Source organism: Amblyraja radiata, chromosome 10 (assembly GCF_010909765.2).
Source record: "Amblyraja radiata isolate CabotCenter1 chromosome 10, sAmbRad1.1.pri, whole genome shotgun sequence".
Lineage (NCBI taxonomy): Eukaryota > Metazoa > Chordata > Chondrichthyes > Rajiformes > Rajidae > Amblyraja > Amblyraja radiata.
Genome location: NC_045965.1, coordinates 22,101,176 through 22,116,530, shown reverse-complemented (window position 1 = coordinate 22,116,530; position 15,355 = coordinate 22,101,176). Strand labels below are relative to the sequence as shown.

Here is a 15,355-nt window from a genome sequence, read left to right as displayed (position 1 = left end):
CAGTCACAGGGAGAACGTGCAAACTCCGTACAAACAGTACCCATAGTCAGGATCGAACCCAGTTCCCTGGCGCTGTAAGGCAGCAACTCTACCTCTGCGCCACCGTGCTGCCCCATCTAGTTACCTCTTGATGTCTCCAACTGCAGGCAAAGTATTCCAGATTCCAACGACACACCATTTCCAATAAAAGGCTTTTGCTCATGTCACTATTAATTGTCTTTCTCTATTTAATACCTGTGAACTTCACAGCCAACTTTCCACCATCCACTCTGTTCACAGCCCTCATTACTTTATACACCTCTCAGATCTCCCGTCAGCCTCAGCATCTCCAAAGAGAACAGTCACCACCTCTCCAATCTATTATTGTAACTAGTCGTCATTCATCTCAGAAAAGATTCTTGTAAATATTCCCTGGACTCTCTCCAAAGCCTTCACTTCCTTCCTGTAAACGAGATAATCAGTTGAACACAAGCCTCCATCTGAGTTGACACCTGTGTTTCAGCACGACTTCTCTGTCTTTACATTCAATTGCACATGGCCAATTTGCCCGGTCTCTTTTGCACGGGAGCGCTGAGGTATAGAGTTGCGGCCTTACAGTGCCAGAAACCCGAGTTCGATCCTTACTACAGGTGCTGTCGGAGTGTGTACGTTCTCCCCGTGACCTTCATGGCGTTTTCTCTGGGAACTCCGGTGTGACGTTCAAGATTGTAGGTTAATTGGCTTGGTAAAATTGTAAATGATTCCTAGTGTGTGTAGGATAGTGTAGGTGTGCGGAGTTCGCTGGTTGGCGCAGACTTGGTGAGCTGAAGGGCCTGTTTTTGCACTGTATCTCTAAACTAAACTAAACTTTCAATGACATACTCCTAGGTCCCTCTGGTCCTGAACTCTCTTTAGAACAGTAACACTTTATTCTAGATTGTCTCACCACATTCTTCCAGAAAGATGCATCACCTCACATTTTTCCACTTCATCTGCCGTGCACGTCCATTTCACAGGCATCTTTACAACCTGCTGCAATTTATCACTTTCTTTTCTCAGCGCCCAGGTTTATGTCTTCAGCAGATTTAGAGACTCCGGCATGTCTAATGCAGGCCTCGTCACAGAATGCTGTATTCATCTTCCTGGATTCTAAGTAAGAACCATTCATGACAACCTTTTGTGCTTCTTCCTTCACCAGTTATGTATCAATGTTCTTTTCATGCCACGTGCTTCCTTTCCGAAAGGCCTGGTATTTAACACCTTGTCAAAAGCCTCTGATAGTGAGTGCATGCATACCACATTGATTGCATTATCCTCATCCATTCTATCCATGACCCCTTCAAAAAAATTAAGCCAAGAGTTATACGGCACTGAAATAGACCCTTCAGCCCAACTCATCCATGCTGACCAAGGTGTCTTTCTGAGCTTGTCTCATTTGCCTGCAATTGGCCAATATCACACTAAACCTTTCCTATCTATGTACCTGCCTTCATGTATATTAGACATTACAATTGTACCTATCGCTAGCATTTTCTTAGGCAGCTTGCCCCATATACCCAGCACCCTCTGTGTATAAACAATTGCCCTTCAGGCTATCCTTAAATCTTTCCTCTCTCATCTAAATCCTATGTCCTTTCGTACTAGACTCCTCTACCCCGGGAACAAGACTGTGATCATCCATCTTATCTGCGCCCCTCATTATTTTATAAACCTCTGTAACGTCACCGCTCAGCCTCCTGCACATCAGGATAAACAGTCGCAGCTTAGTCAGTCCCTCTTTATAACTCAAGGCCTCCAGTACCGACAACATCCCATGTGAACCTTTTCTGCACCTCTGCAGCTTAATCACATCCTTGCTATAGTATGGTGACCAGAAATGCACACGTTATTCCAGGTGCAGTCTCACCAACGTCTGCTATCAAATTATTAAACATGATTTGCCTTGAACAAATCCATGTTGAATTGCCTTATCAATTAATCAATTTTTCTCGAGGTGACTATTAATCCTGTCTCAGATCAATATTTCTTAAAGATAATCATCACAGGCATTACATTTCCTCCCTTATTTCCTTCCAAATCCTAGATGCCTCCTATCTTGTCCATGTGACTGACCTACATTAAGTTTAGCCAACATTACTAATACTTCCATGCTGAAAATTTGTAACAAATCCCAGTGCCTCAACTTTCTCCTTCACTATTATTTGCAAAACGTCTTCTTTTATAAACATACTGGTTGTTATTAGTATTTACCACCCGACAACTCATTAAAAGCTTTATTATGCTTTATCTTCCTCTTCATCTCTGTCATCTATGGAGCTCTGGGTTTGTTTGCTCTTACATTACTTGTCATTAGAATGTACCTCAAATGTATCTGAACATCTCTCCCTTAAAGGCATTATTTAGCACCAGGTTTACATGTCAACTATTAATTGCGATGTGTCTGGGCCAGATCTACTCCCAGTCCTGAAGCAGGGTCATAAGCTCATAGGTTCTAGGAGCAGAATGAGGCCATTCGACTCATTAGGTCTACTCCACCATTCAATACTGGCTGGTCTATCTTTCCCTCTCAACCCCCTTCTCCTGCCTTCTCCCCATAACCTCTGACACCCGTACTGATCATTCTTGACCTGAAACACTGCCCACCAAGTCCGTGCCGACCAGGGATCCCCGTACACCAGGAACTATTTACGATTTTTACCAATTTTCACGAACCTGTATGTCTTTGGAATGTGGGAGAAAACCGGAGCACCTAGGGAAAACCCACGCGGTCACAGGGAGAACGCACAAACTCCATACAGAGAGCACCTGTAGTCAAGATCAAATCCGGGTCTCTGGCATCCTGGGTAAGACAGCAACTCTACCACTGGTACCACCCTACACAAACTATAAACAACTAACACAATTATATACATATATATATTTACAAAGCAGAACTGACATTTTCTAGACCTGGCAATGCCCTTTGAACCTGCGAGGAGCCCACTATTCTTTACAGCGATTATTTCACCAACATCTAGAGCTTCCAGTATGGTATGCAAGGCGATGTGTGTTGTGGTGTTGAAAGGTAAAGGGGTTAGATGGCTGATCGAATCATGCATTGCCTGCCAAGATTTCACGTGAAATATCTGCATTCTAGCAAGCTACAGACATGCAGATCATTCATTCAGGCAGCATTTGCTTCTCCAGAATGGTCAGGGAAGCTTGGGTCACTTTGTGCATTGAGGTAATCAATCTTAACTAATGCCATGCAATCAGCTACAGAGTACAGATCCCTTTACACCATAGATCGACACAAAGTGCTAGAGTAACTCAGTGGGTCAGGCAGCATCTCTGGAGAAGAAGGATAGGTGACACTTCGGGGCGGGACCCTTCTTCAGATTGAAGTCTGAAATCCGAAGAAGGGTCCCGACCCGAAGCATCACCCATCCTTTTTCTCCAGAGATGCTGCCTGACTTGTGAGTTACTCCAGCACTTTGTATCTATCTTCGGTATATACCAGCATCTGCAGTTCCTTTCTACACACTCCCTTTGCACCATCACTGACAAACACCTGAAAGGATTTACCTGCCCAAGGTAGAGGGTCCCGATTCCATTCTCAACATAAACATTCTCCACCCTGAGAAACGCAGTACTTGTAGAACAGGGTAAAACAAGTTATGGTTCTCCAAGACTAATTACAGAGAAATGTGATGCAGAAAATGTAATCATTAAACATATATTATGGAGATGATAATATTTTTTTTTAAACTCCCATTAGATTGAGAATTGGTTTTATCCGAGCCAGAACATAAACAGTGATAAATATCCTTTCAGTCTCAGGTAGGCACGGTTTGAATTTTGTTCTCCTTCTACCTTGTAAGCAACTTTCGAAGGACATTTCTTCCCCAGACCCAACGGTGGAGACATGAGGGTCAGCATTTGATACATGTCAGTGTAATGGATTCGGCCGCTTTGCATGGAGGGAATGGGATGGTGAGCATGTCCGGGAGAAACAGAAGAGGAAAGAGTTAATCACATCCAACTCAATCAGCAGAACAGTCTTTTTTCTTAGAATTATAAAAAAACCATAAAGCCAAAAGGAGGCCAATCAGTCTATTGTCCTTGTGCAGGTTCTTTGGAAGGACTTCCCAATTAATCTCACCCCACTGCCCTTTCCCCAGAGCTCTGTAAATTTATATCCTTAAACATACCAATCCAATTTCCTTTAGAGATTTACTAATGGATCTGCTTCCACCGCCCTTACAGGCAGCGTACTTCACATCACAGCAGCTTGCTGCGTCAAAATTGTCTCCTGGCTTCACTTGCCAATTACTTCAAGGCCTTTTTATCCATTTTGCACCCAAAGTTCGGCTGTTGCATAAATGTGGTGGTAGAATGTGATCAGACTCGGTAAAGTCCCGAGGGATGACAGGGTTTCTGGTTAATTTCCTACTTGATGAACAGTACTCAGTGCACAAGCAGAGTCAGAGGAAAGGAGGGAGGGAGGGAGGGAGAGAGGGTGTGGAGGAAGACATGCATTCCATGCATGTGGAGTATGCATTTCCGCTCTTTAAAGAAACAGGTTCTCTTAGTGTTATTCCCTTAACACAGATCTGCACCTCCCATTTAATATCATCGCCCCGCCCGAATGCTGCAGTGTCACAGGGTACATCCACCATTAGGTTCTCAACTCATGCACATGTGCACAAATGGAAGAGACCCATGATCTGCTGGAGTGACCAGAGTTGCATTGAGCAGTGCTGGTCCTCAGAAATTTTCAATTGCCACCTCCAAGCAATGCCAAAGCTGGCAGTGCCAAGCCTGGTCTATGTGTCTGCAGTGAAGGGACTGTGTGTGTGTGTGTTTCAGTATGCTTGTGTTTATATGTATCTACACATGAGTGTGCCTGTGTTTGAGAATGTGTTTCGTGGCACTATGTGTTTGTGGGTGTGTATGCGCACACTTGCATGTGTGTTTGTGACAGAAAATATGTTTGTGTGTTGGTAATGATATGAACGTTTGAAATATGTGTCTTCAGTCCATGTGTGACTGAGTGTGTATCTGAATGTGTACATGCACAAATGAAGTGCATTTCTGTTTGTGTGCATCTGAGTGAAACAATGATTGTGTTCATCAGTTCAATTTTGTTTGTGTGGATGTGTGGAAGTGCACGTCTGGTTGTGTGTGTGCCTGTGTGTATGTACTTATGCAGGTGAATACGAGTCACTGTTGCCAGCTTGTGTGTATTAGAGAAAGAGAGACGGAGACAGAGACAGAGAGAGAGACAGACAGAGACAGAGAGAGCGAGAGAGAGAGCGAGAGAGAGAGAGAGAGAGGAGACACAAAATGTGCAGGATAGTGTGTGCGTTCTGACTGTGTGACAAAGGAAGGGCCATGGAGTGTTCAAGAGCTAGAGAGTGTGTGTGGTGGAGGAAATGTGTGGGATAGTGGAAAAGAGTGTGTACAAGTGAGACGGGAGAATATTTCTGGAATAGTGTGCATGTGAAAGAGAGAATGTGTGTGTGATAAACAGAAATGACATGCATGAGTGTACATGAATGAAAGCCATAGGGAGAGTTATGTGCGCATGTGTATGTGAGAGAGGGTGTGGGGAAGAATGAGGGAGAGTATGTTTGGGTGCGAGAAGAAAAGTGTATGTGAGGAAAAGTGAATGTGAGTGACAGCGTGTGTGTATTTGGAAGAGAATGCATGTAAACGTGTGAGAGAGAATGGTGTGTATTTGCGTGTGTGAGAGGGAGAGAGGGTGTGTATGCGTGTGTATATGTGTGTGTGAGAGAGAGAGAGAGATTGTCTGTGAGATAAGGACATGTACGAGATAAAGAGGGGATAAAATTACATGTGAGCAGAGGGCTACTTTTATTGAAAGATAGTAAAGGCAACACGAGATGAAAGCAAGCCTGCCGGAGTACAAAGTGAGTGAGACCTGGTACCCGCGGCATGGAGGCCAGATAGACCACCCAGCTCTCCCACCCACCCCTACAACTGTCTCCAGGCACTTTTGAGATGGTCTCTGTCGGCAGGTTCAAACTAATTAGAAAGTGAGGTGCAGCAGAGTTGAGATTCTGTCTCTTTAAAGGAGGTGTGTCGTTCCCCAGCCAGAGGAAGGTAACCATTGGCTGTGAAATTAATATGGAGCAAACCTTGCAGGCCACCCTACAAGGGCACTTCCTCCCCAGTCCCAGGGGGGGCGTGATCATACACACTATTGTGTACATGTCCTTATAGTGAATCCTTCCGCTACAAAAAAAGCACAGTCAGTTAGACAACAACAATAGCCAGAGAGAGAGAGACATGGATCCACCTCTCAACACAAACACAGTTCAGCACGACCTCTGTGGGGGGAAATCAAGGGGGGGGGGGGGGGGGGTGGATTTGTTCTTCCTCCGATTCAGGGTGAACTGCCAATAGGCCAAATGGCAAGTTTTGGCTCCCAAGGAACTGATTGGCAGCAAAAAGTACAAACAGAGTAAGCATTATTGGTCAGTGGACAAGAGAGCGTAACAAATAGTTATTAGCCTGGACACAATATCATTTTCTTTGGCAATGAGCGTTAGTGTAACTTGGGCAGGAATTCAGTTGCGGCACTCTGACTAGTACAGGGTATGTTCCCCATCACAGTGAATGGCAGGCACATGCCGTTGTGTGCAGTCGTGTCATTATTGTTGACCAGAAGATCTGGATTGCAAATGATAGGGAATGACATACAAGCCAGAACAGAACAGCAGGAAAGCAGCCACCCCCCCGTATGACTGAAGGAGATCCTTCCTTTCTTGCCGCAGTCTGTGGGATTAAGTTGCAGCACAGTTCATTGTGTTCTTTGGGGTTGAAGAATGCTGGGGTGTGTGCTGATGTCCAAGGTGACCTTATCTCACTGCTTGAGTGTTTTAGTGGTGGCTCAACAGAACCAAGGCAGGAAGGGAGCAGTTGAGGCAGGGTCTCCTGTATGAGAGACTTAGCCAGAAGAGCCTCTCTGTTTCTCCCTCTCTCGGAGCTTCATTCCTATCTCCTAATGTCTGCACCTCAGCACTTCTGGGTAAGTAGATTTGCTCCTGAACTAACACGCAACACATAAGGAAGTGGTGTTCTGCACACTAATGCCCAAGTTAATATCTCCAGGTAATGTCCTATTGTCCACTCACTGTTGGCACTCGCTCTGTTTAACCATTTTCTATCATCAAGAAGGAGGAGGGACATGTACACATGGAGCACCATCATCTCCAGATTCCTTGCCAAGGAATCTCACATCCCTCGCTGACTTGGAAATAGATCACCATTGTCACTGGGTCGAACTGCCTGGCTGACAGCACTGTGGAAGCATCTTCACCAGAATGACCGCAGGGCTTCAAAATGGAGGCTCACGACCACCTTCTCGATGGTAATTAGGAATAGATAATAAATGCTGGCTGTGCCAGTAATCCCTACATCGCCCCAAAACGTTTCTCAGTCCTTCTCTTCAGAGACATTTCTGAATATTGGTGTTTCCCTTATCTCTGTCTGCCTTATATACTGTAGATAGACACAAAGTGCTGGTGTAACTGAGCAGGCCAGGCAGCATCTCTGGAGAAACAGGATGGGTGACGTTTCGGGTCGGGACATATACTGTACATTGGCAACCCAAAGGAAGATGCCTCTTTATTGAGTGGAGTCCTCAGTCCCTCTCATAGTTGTAATTCAGAGGAAGTTAGCTTAGTCCCGATCTGCTCACCGATCCCATGCTGGTGCACCGAGAATGAGGCTGTGATTGCTCCAAAATGCCACCTAACCCAGCAATTTCCATTTCGACTTCAACGTGGATTGGGTAACACGAACATTCGGCGCTGGCTAATACCTTGGTGGTAGCGACTCACTTGGATACCGAAGGCTTATGTTCGACACATCTGCCAATTGGATGGTTGCAATCTGTCTGGCTTCCTCAGCACCAGAGAAGAAATGGTGATTTCCGCTGGCAGCAAGTACAGGTCACCACTTGCAACAGTCAATGGTTGCTGCGTTTCAACAGGACTCCATTTGTCAAAAGCAAGGCCCAAAGATTCAGAAATCATCTCCTCACCATCTTCATAAAAATAATCAGCAGTAATCATTGCATGCCATGTTGGCACAGGGGTGGCCAAGGGTGTTTAGTTTAGTTTAGATTAGAGACAGCACGGAAACAGGCCTTTCGGCCCACTGAGTCCGTGCCAATCAGCGAGTTTCATGCATTAGCATTATCCTACACACTCGGAACAATTTACAATTTTTACCAAAACCAATTAACCTACAAGCCTTTATGTCTTTGGAACTTGGGAGGGAACCAGAGCACCCGGAGAAAACCCACGGGGTTACGGGGAGAATGTCCTAACTCCATACAGACAGCACCTATAGTCAGGATCGAACCTGGGTCTCTAGTGCTGTAAGGCAGCAACTCTACAGCTGCGCCACCATGCCGACCCTGTGCACCGTGCACAGAGAGACACATGGAGCAACAGTTGCCGTGCTAGCTTTCCGTTTCCTATCTTCCCACTTTTGCTGCTCGATGACAATTCAAAGGCCAAAACGGAACTGCACTCACTGACGCAATTAGGACAATTTCTCAGCAAAGTTTAATGTGCTTCCAGCTGGTGGAAAGCATTAGTGATGTCTGGAGTGGACTCGCATTGGTGCAGAAATCAAAGCCTCCGATGTGCTCCTATGGTCACAGGGATTTCACGTTTTCAAGAGTTTCTGATCCGTGGCTTTATTTGGGATAGCAATGCTCTACATTGCCAAGGAGGTCAGTGTAGAGGTGATCAGTACTTACATTGCACATGTGATCTTATCGTCCCAAGTCAGAATGCTGGAGGTCCGTGGCTGCCGGCTGGCATTGTCTCAGCCCTTATCTGAAGGATGAAAACCTCCACTGAACCTGATGCATCTGCTCTTCATGTGCAGCAAGGAACTGCAGATGCTGTTTACACCAAAGATAGACACAAAATGCTGGAGTAACTCAGCGGGTCAGCAGCATATCTGGAGAAAAAGAATAGGTGATGTTTTGGGTCGAGACCTGAAGAAGGGTCTTGATCCAAAACGTCAGCTATTCCTCTTCTCCAGGGATGCTGCTGACCCACTGAGTTACTCCAGCATGTTGTGTCTAGCGTCTGTTCATCACCTCCTTCCTTGCTCCTCCTCCTTACGATCCAGTCAAAGAACAAGGGAGCGTGGGCATGAGAACCAAGTCGTGGAGGATGTATCAGATGATGGTGAACGAGGTGACCCTTGCTAGGATATTCAGCAGATCAGCCTCAGGCTATCAGAATGGCTGCTTGATGCCCATGTTGTTACTTCCACTTCTATCAGCTCAGTGCCTATGGTCAGTGTTTACAGGACATGTATCACAGCAACGCAGCACGTTAGGGGATAGCCTTGTCCTTCAAGCCATCCATAGGTCTGGAGCAGTGATGAGAATTGGTAGAGTAAACAACAAGTCACAAAGTGCTGGAGTAACTCAGTGGGTCAGGCAGCATCTCTAGGGAACATGGATAGGTGACGTTTTGGGTTGGGACCCTTCTTCACACGGATATCTAACCTGCTGAATTACTCCAGCACTTTGTGTCATTTTTTTATAGTTCCTTGTTTCTTCATGGTTGGGAGAGAGGGGATTGCTTCAGAGCCTTGAAAGGATTAATGAGCTTCTGCAGCAAACTTGTGTCGCATTGATCACTAACCCACACAGGTGGAATATTTGGAGAGTCTTCACCATTTCTGTAAACAGGCAGATCAGGATTCCTACATGGAATGTTTAACACCATGTCTAACACCCTCTGAAGGCTGCCACCTGGCTGTGTTTAGATGCCTGTGCAGCCTGATGCACTCAAGGAGCAGGAGAACAGTTCCCTTCTCTCTAAATGACAACCTGCACCTAGTCCCGAACGGTGCAATGAGCTGCAAACTATGGCTCACGCTGCCTCTACTCAAACCCAGTAGACACAAAAAGCTGGAGTAACTCAGCGGGACAGGCAGCATCTCTGGATTGAAGGAATGGGTGACATTTCGGGTCGAGACCCTTCTACAAAACTAGCTTAGTTTTTAGTTTAGCAGAGATACAGCTCGGAAATAGGCCCTTTAGCCCGCTGAGTCTGCGCTGGCCAGTGATCCCCGCACACGAACACTATCCTGGCTAACTGGCCGGAGGCTAACAAGTGCAATGCCATGGTAATCGTTACCACGGTGATGCACCATGTATAGAACTACCTGAAGCCTCCTCTCTGATCCTTCCTACTATCTTCAGGGGGTGACAAGAGAAGGTGAAAGTGTGTCTGAAGCACCAGATCGTGAACAGTTGTTGGCATGATGGAGAGGGACTGAGAGACACAGATTATTGTAGTTATTCCCCATAGTGAGAAGGACTGGGATACCAGTTAGCTGCCTCGGGTGAGGGAGGAACATGTGTCAGTGTCAGAGAGGAAGGTCAAATGAACCAATTTCTTTCAGGTTAAATTCTCCATCAGGTAACATGTTGTAGTGACAGGGTTCTGAAGCTGTAGTCCGTGAGCAGAATGCAGCTCCCTTTCCCTCTTCGGTACAAAAGGTTGCCCTGTTGGATCATCCCAGTACATTTATCAACGGCTTGCAAGTAGATGCCCTCAGGCTGGGACACTTACCACGCAGCCCGATCGTACTCTGCCCAGACCCGCACAAACTCGTCCAAGTGGTGTGGGCCCAGGATGGAAGAATCCCGCGTCAGATACTCAAAGTTATCCATGATGACCGCCACAAACAGGTTCAGCATCTGCAAAACATTGGAAACCACCGTCAAAATGGATGCAGAGGTCCCTCCGGCTGAACACCTGCCCCAGACACAAAGGGCAAGAGCTGATCCCACCAGGCCCAGCACAATGTCCAACTCAACCTCCGTGGTTCTCCACTGCCGAGCGTTTAGTTTAGATTCAGCATGGAACAGGCACTCTGAGTCCACGCTGACCATCGATCCCCCTTTTGCACGTGTTCTATGTTATCCCACCTTTTCACTTACTCCCTTACACAGGGCAGCACAGTGGTGCAGCGGTAGAGTTGCTGCCTTACAGTGCCAGAGACCCAGGTTCGATCCTGACTACGGCTGCTGTCTGTACAGAGTTTTAATGTTATTCCTGTGACCATGTAGGGTTTCTCTGGGTGCTCTGGTTTCCTCCCTATTCCAAAGACGTGCAGGTTTGTAGGTTCATTGGTTTCTGTAAATGTGTTGGATGGAACTAGAACTAGTGCATGGGTGATCACTGGTCGGCACGGACCTGACGGGTCGAGGGGCCTGTTTCCACAGTGTATCGCTAAAACTAAAACTAAAAAAACTAAAGGAACACTGGGCCGCTGACAACATAGCCCTGTGTAGGGTCGCAGACTTCCCCTCAAGCGGTGGACACTGTACAACTCTGGGATTGCAGCTCTCTAGCTGTGTGAGAGTTGAGGGCCTCCCTCAGGGGGAAAATAATAACCATTCCCCTGTTTTGGTGATAGTGTTGGAGATATAAACCTTGGCCAAGACATCTCAGCACTTCATCATCCTTATTGTCCACCTTACTGTGAGGGTCTGCAGAGCCATATTTGAATGAATGTTACAAACGTCAACACTGGCGAGAGAACAATACCCACAAACACTTTCTGGCGACGTCAGTTACATGGTCTGCTCAGGTTAGAAAAGGGAAATGGACCTGGAACTTAAGGGCCTGTCCCACCAGCATGCGACTCCATGCGGCAAGCCCGACCCAAAGGGCCGGTCCCACCAGCATGCGCCTGCAAGCGGCAAGCGTGACCAAACCAGAAGCGGGGGCCACGCGGAGGTCGAGTGAGTGACATGAAGTTCGAGGCGGTGCGTACGGCGTCGAGGCGGCTGCGGGCCGGCAGGCCGTTGCCGCGCAGAGTTTTTGAACACGGTCAGTTTTTCGGAGCCAGTTTTTCGGGACCAGCTCCGCACAACTCCATATGGCTCCGGCGATCGAAGTGGGACCGGCCCCGCCACGCCGTACGGCTCAAGCGACCACGTTAGGTCGCGCTTGCCGCATGCAGGCGCATGCTGGTGGGACCGGCCCTTTAGGTTGCGCTTGCCGCATGGAGTCGCATGCTCGTGGGACAGGCCCTTTAGAGAAGAAATTATAGCCTTGTGCGCAGAACAAAAGCTGAGCAAAAGTAAACAGGGATATTCAGACTGATGGCAGCGAGATTTTGAATGTACGAGGCAAGGTTTTAACAGGTTGCCCAAAGTGGGGGGATCGAGAACCAGAGGTCATATGTTTAAGGTGCGGGGGGAGGGGGGGGGTTACGATTTAATGGAAACCTGAGGGGGTAACTTTTTCACACAAAGGGTGGTGAGTATATGGAACTAGCTGCCGGTGAAGGTAGTTGAGGCAGGTACATGGATAGGACAGGCCTAGAGGGATATGGGACAAATGCAGGCAGGTGGGACTAGTATAGATGAGATACATTGGTCGGTGTGGGCAGGTTGGGCCGAAGGGGCTGAATCCATGCTGTATGACTCTCTATGACTCTAGGTTCAAGAATCATTCGAATGGTTTGAAATGACCAGGTGCTACTTGACATTTAGCACTTTGTTTGTTCCAAGGTTGCCACTTACAAGAAATGAGCAGAGGAATATGAAGGAGACGAAGTAAAAGTAGGCGACGTCTGTGCCGCAGCTGGGCTCCCTGGTCCCCTCACACTCCTTCCCACTCAGGCAAGCCAGCATGATCTCCTGCCACGACTCCCCCGTCGCACTCCTGCAAGAACACACACTCCTCTTAGTGCAGCAGAAATACACATTTCCCTTTGAATTTTCCCCCAGCATTTTAAAATCTGTTTCCCCTTGCCCTTGAAATCCTCACTAATGGGAACAAGTCTCACACTGTCTCCCCTCTCTGCACCAGTCATGACCTTGACTCCGTTATTCAATCGTGGCTGATCCATCTTTCCCTCTCAACATCATCCTCCTGCCTTTCCCTCGTATCCTTTGACACACTTACTAATCCTTTGACACACTTACTAATCGGTTCGAGCCTGCACCGCCATTCAATATGACCATGGCTGATCATCCAACTCAGTATCCCGTACCTGCCTTCTCTCCATACCCTCTGATCCCTTTAGCCACAAGGGCCACATCTAACTCCCTCTTAAATATAGCCAATGAACTGGCCTCAACTACCCTCTGTGGCAGAGAATTCCAGAGATTCACCACTCTCTGTGTGAAAAAAGTTCTTCTCATCTCGGTTTTAAAGGATTTCCCCTTTATCCTTAAGCTGTGACCCCTTGTCCTGGACTTCCCCAACATCGGGAGCAATCTTCCTGCATCTAGTCTGTCCAACCCCTTAAGAATTTTGTAAGTTTCTATAAGATCCCCTCTCAATCTCCTAAATTCTAGAGAGTATAAACCAAGTCTATCCAGTCTTTCTTCATAAGACAGTCCTGACATCCCAGGAATCAGTCTGGTGAACCTTCTCTGCACTCCCTCTATGGCAATAATGTCCTTCCTCAGATTTGGAGACCAAAACTGTACGCAATACTCCAAGTGTGGTCTCACCAAGACCCTGTACAACTGCAGTAGAACCTCCCTGCTCCTATACTCAAATCCTTTTGCTATGAAAGCTAACATACCATTCGCTTTCTTCACTGCCTGCTGCACCTGCATGCCCACTTTCAATGACTGGTGTACCATGACACCCAGGTCTCGCTGCATCTCCCCTTTTCCTAGTCGGCCACCAAAATTACGATTTTGCACCAGGTAAATATCTCACATTTCACCATGTGAGATACTTCAAGTATATTTTAACTCCACAACGGTGAAAGTTTTCACAGTTTCACAGAATCATAACTTCTTATGCTATCCATAAAAGCTGACAGAGTGGTTTTTGGTGGAGATTATTTTATTCCAGTGATTAGATTATAAACTAAGGTTGGAAAAGGAATTCAACAGTCCAATTGCTGGTGGGTTCAGCTTGGTTTTCCATTTCTGGACGCTAAGAGAGGGACTCACCGAAACAGCAGCGTCAACGCATTGAAGAAGGTGTGGAAGTTGTTGTGTCGATTGATGGGGGTATGGTCATCCAGGCCGATATTTCCAAAAAGCTGTAGAAATCCAGGGAAAGATTTCAAGGAGAGATTCTGTCAGCACACGGAATACTCGCAAAGTTTTGTTGATGTGGTAAATCTTTCTGTATAACAGAGAAACCCACCTGCATGCCGATGATGGCATAAATGAAGAACAGCATTGCAATCAGGAGGCAGACGTATGGAAGAGCCTAGGGAATGGAACACACTCTGATCACGAACAGCACAACGTACGAACCAGAAGATGCAAAACACATGGAGAAACCGAACACCTCCTGGTGACAACTTCATGTGACACAGGAGTCCACGCCTGGTCTCAGAGCATTTCCGTCAGTCTAATTTCCTCTGAGAGGTTTGTATCTGGGTCACTGTAGCTGCAACACTATCAGCCGCACCACTTGCCAAGTTATTGGAATTACATGAGAAATCCCTTTGCATGGTACCCCACCAAATTAGCACGAGTACCACACACTACTGCAGCAGAACCTCAGCGTGCAGTCATATTTCTGCTGGGGTGACATTATCTCGCTTGTTGCATTGTTGCATTGGTGTGATAATTAAATAATGCACCAATACAATTACAATACAGTTGTCTTCCAAACCATATATACCCCTTGTGATTTGAGCACAGGAAAAATAGCTCTACGGAGGATGCTATGTCTCTTATGCCATATTCAGCTCGGATAAGGACATCTATTTCAAGATGCTATTTATTGACTATAACTCAGCCTTTAACACCATAATACAAAAAAAAATCATCCCTAATTTCTTGGATCTTGGTCTTGGGACCTCCATCTGCAATTGTCTTTAGACTTTAGAGATACAGTGTGGGAACATGCCCTTCAGCACACAGAGAGTCCACGCCGACCAGAGATCAATCCTTACACTAGCATTATCCCACACACTAGGGACAATTTTACAAAAGCCAATTAGCCTACGAGCCTGCACATCTTTGACGTGTGGGAGAAACTGAGCACATTGAGAAAACCCATGCAGTCACAGGGAGAATGTACAGACTGTACAAACAGCACCCGCGGTCATGATCAAACCCAGGTCTCTGGTGCTGCAGCTGCGCTGCGATCATCGATGATACCACTGTTGTTAGTTCAGCAACAACAAAGAGAAAGAGTACAGGAAAAAAAATGCTTTGTAGTATCAGAATAACAACTTAGCTCTTAACGTCAGCAAGACGGAAGGAACTGCAGATGCTGGTTGACAAAAAAAAAGACAGAAAATGCTGGAGTAACTCAGTGGGTTAAGCAGCATTGCTGGAGAACATGGATAGGTGACGTTACGGGTTGGGGAAGTGTTGGTTATTGACCTAAGAAAG

At 46.6% G+C, this 15,355-nt stretch overlaps 1 protein-coding gene across 5 annotated transcripts in view; it reads right to left on the bottom strand.

Moving 5' to 3' along the window:
• Positions 1 to 15,355, bottom strand: part of cacna1e (calcium voltage-gated channel subunit alpha1 E) — a 188,751-nt gene that overhangs the window by 26,295 nt on the left and 147,101 nt on the right. For all 5 annotated transcript variants that reach the window (XM_033028317.1, XM_033028318.1, XM_033028319.1 and 2 more), the window contains 5 exons: positions 14,151 to 14,216; positions 13,952 to 14,043; positions 12,560 to 12,701; positions 10,596 to 10,723; positions 3,832 to 3,928 (listed from right to left, as the gene is read on the bottom strand). In XM_033028317.1, coding sequence (XP_032884208.1) covers positions 3,832 to 3,928; positions 10,596 to 10,723; positions 12,560 to 12,701; positions 13,952 to 14,043; positions 14,151 to 14,216 — 525 coding nt within the window. The remainder of the gene's footprint in view (positions 1 to 3,831; positions 3,929 to 10,595; positions 10,724 to 12,559; positions 12,702 to 13,951; positions 14,044 to 14,150; positions 14,217 to 15,355) is intronic.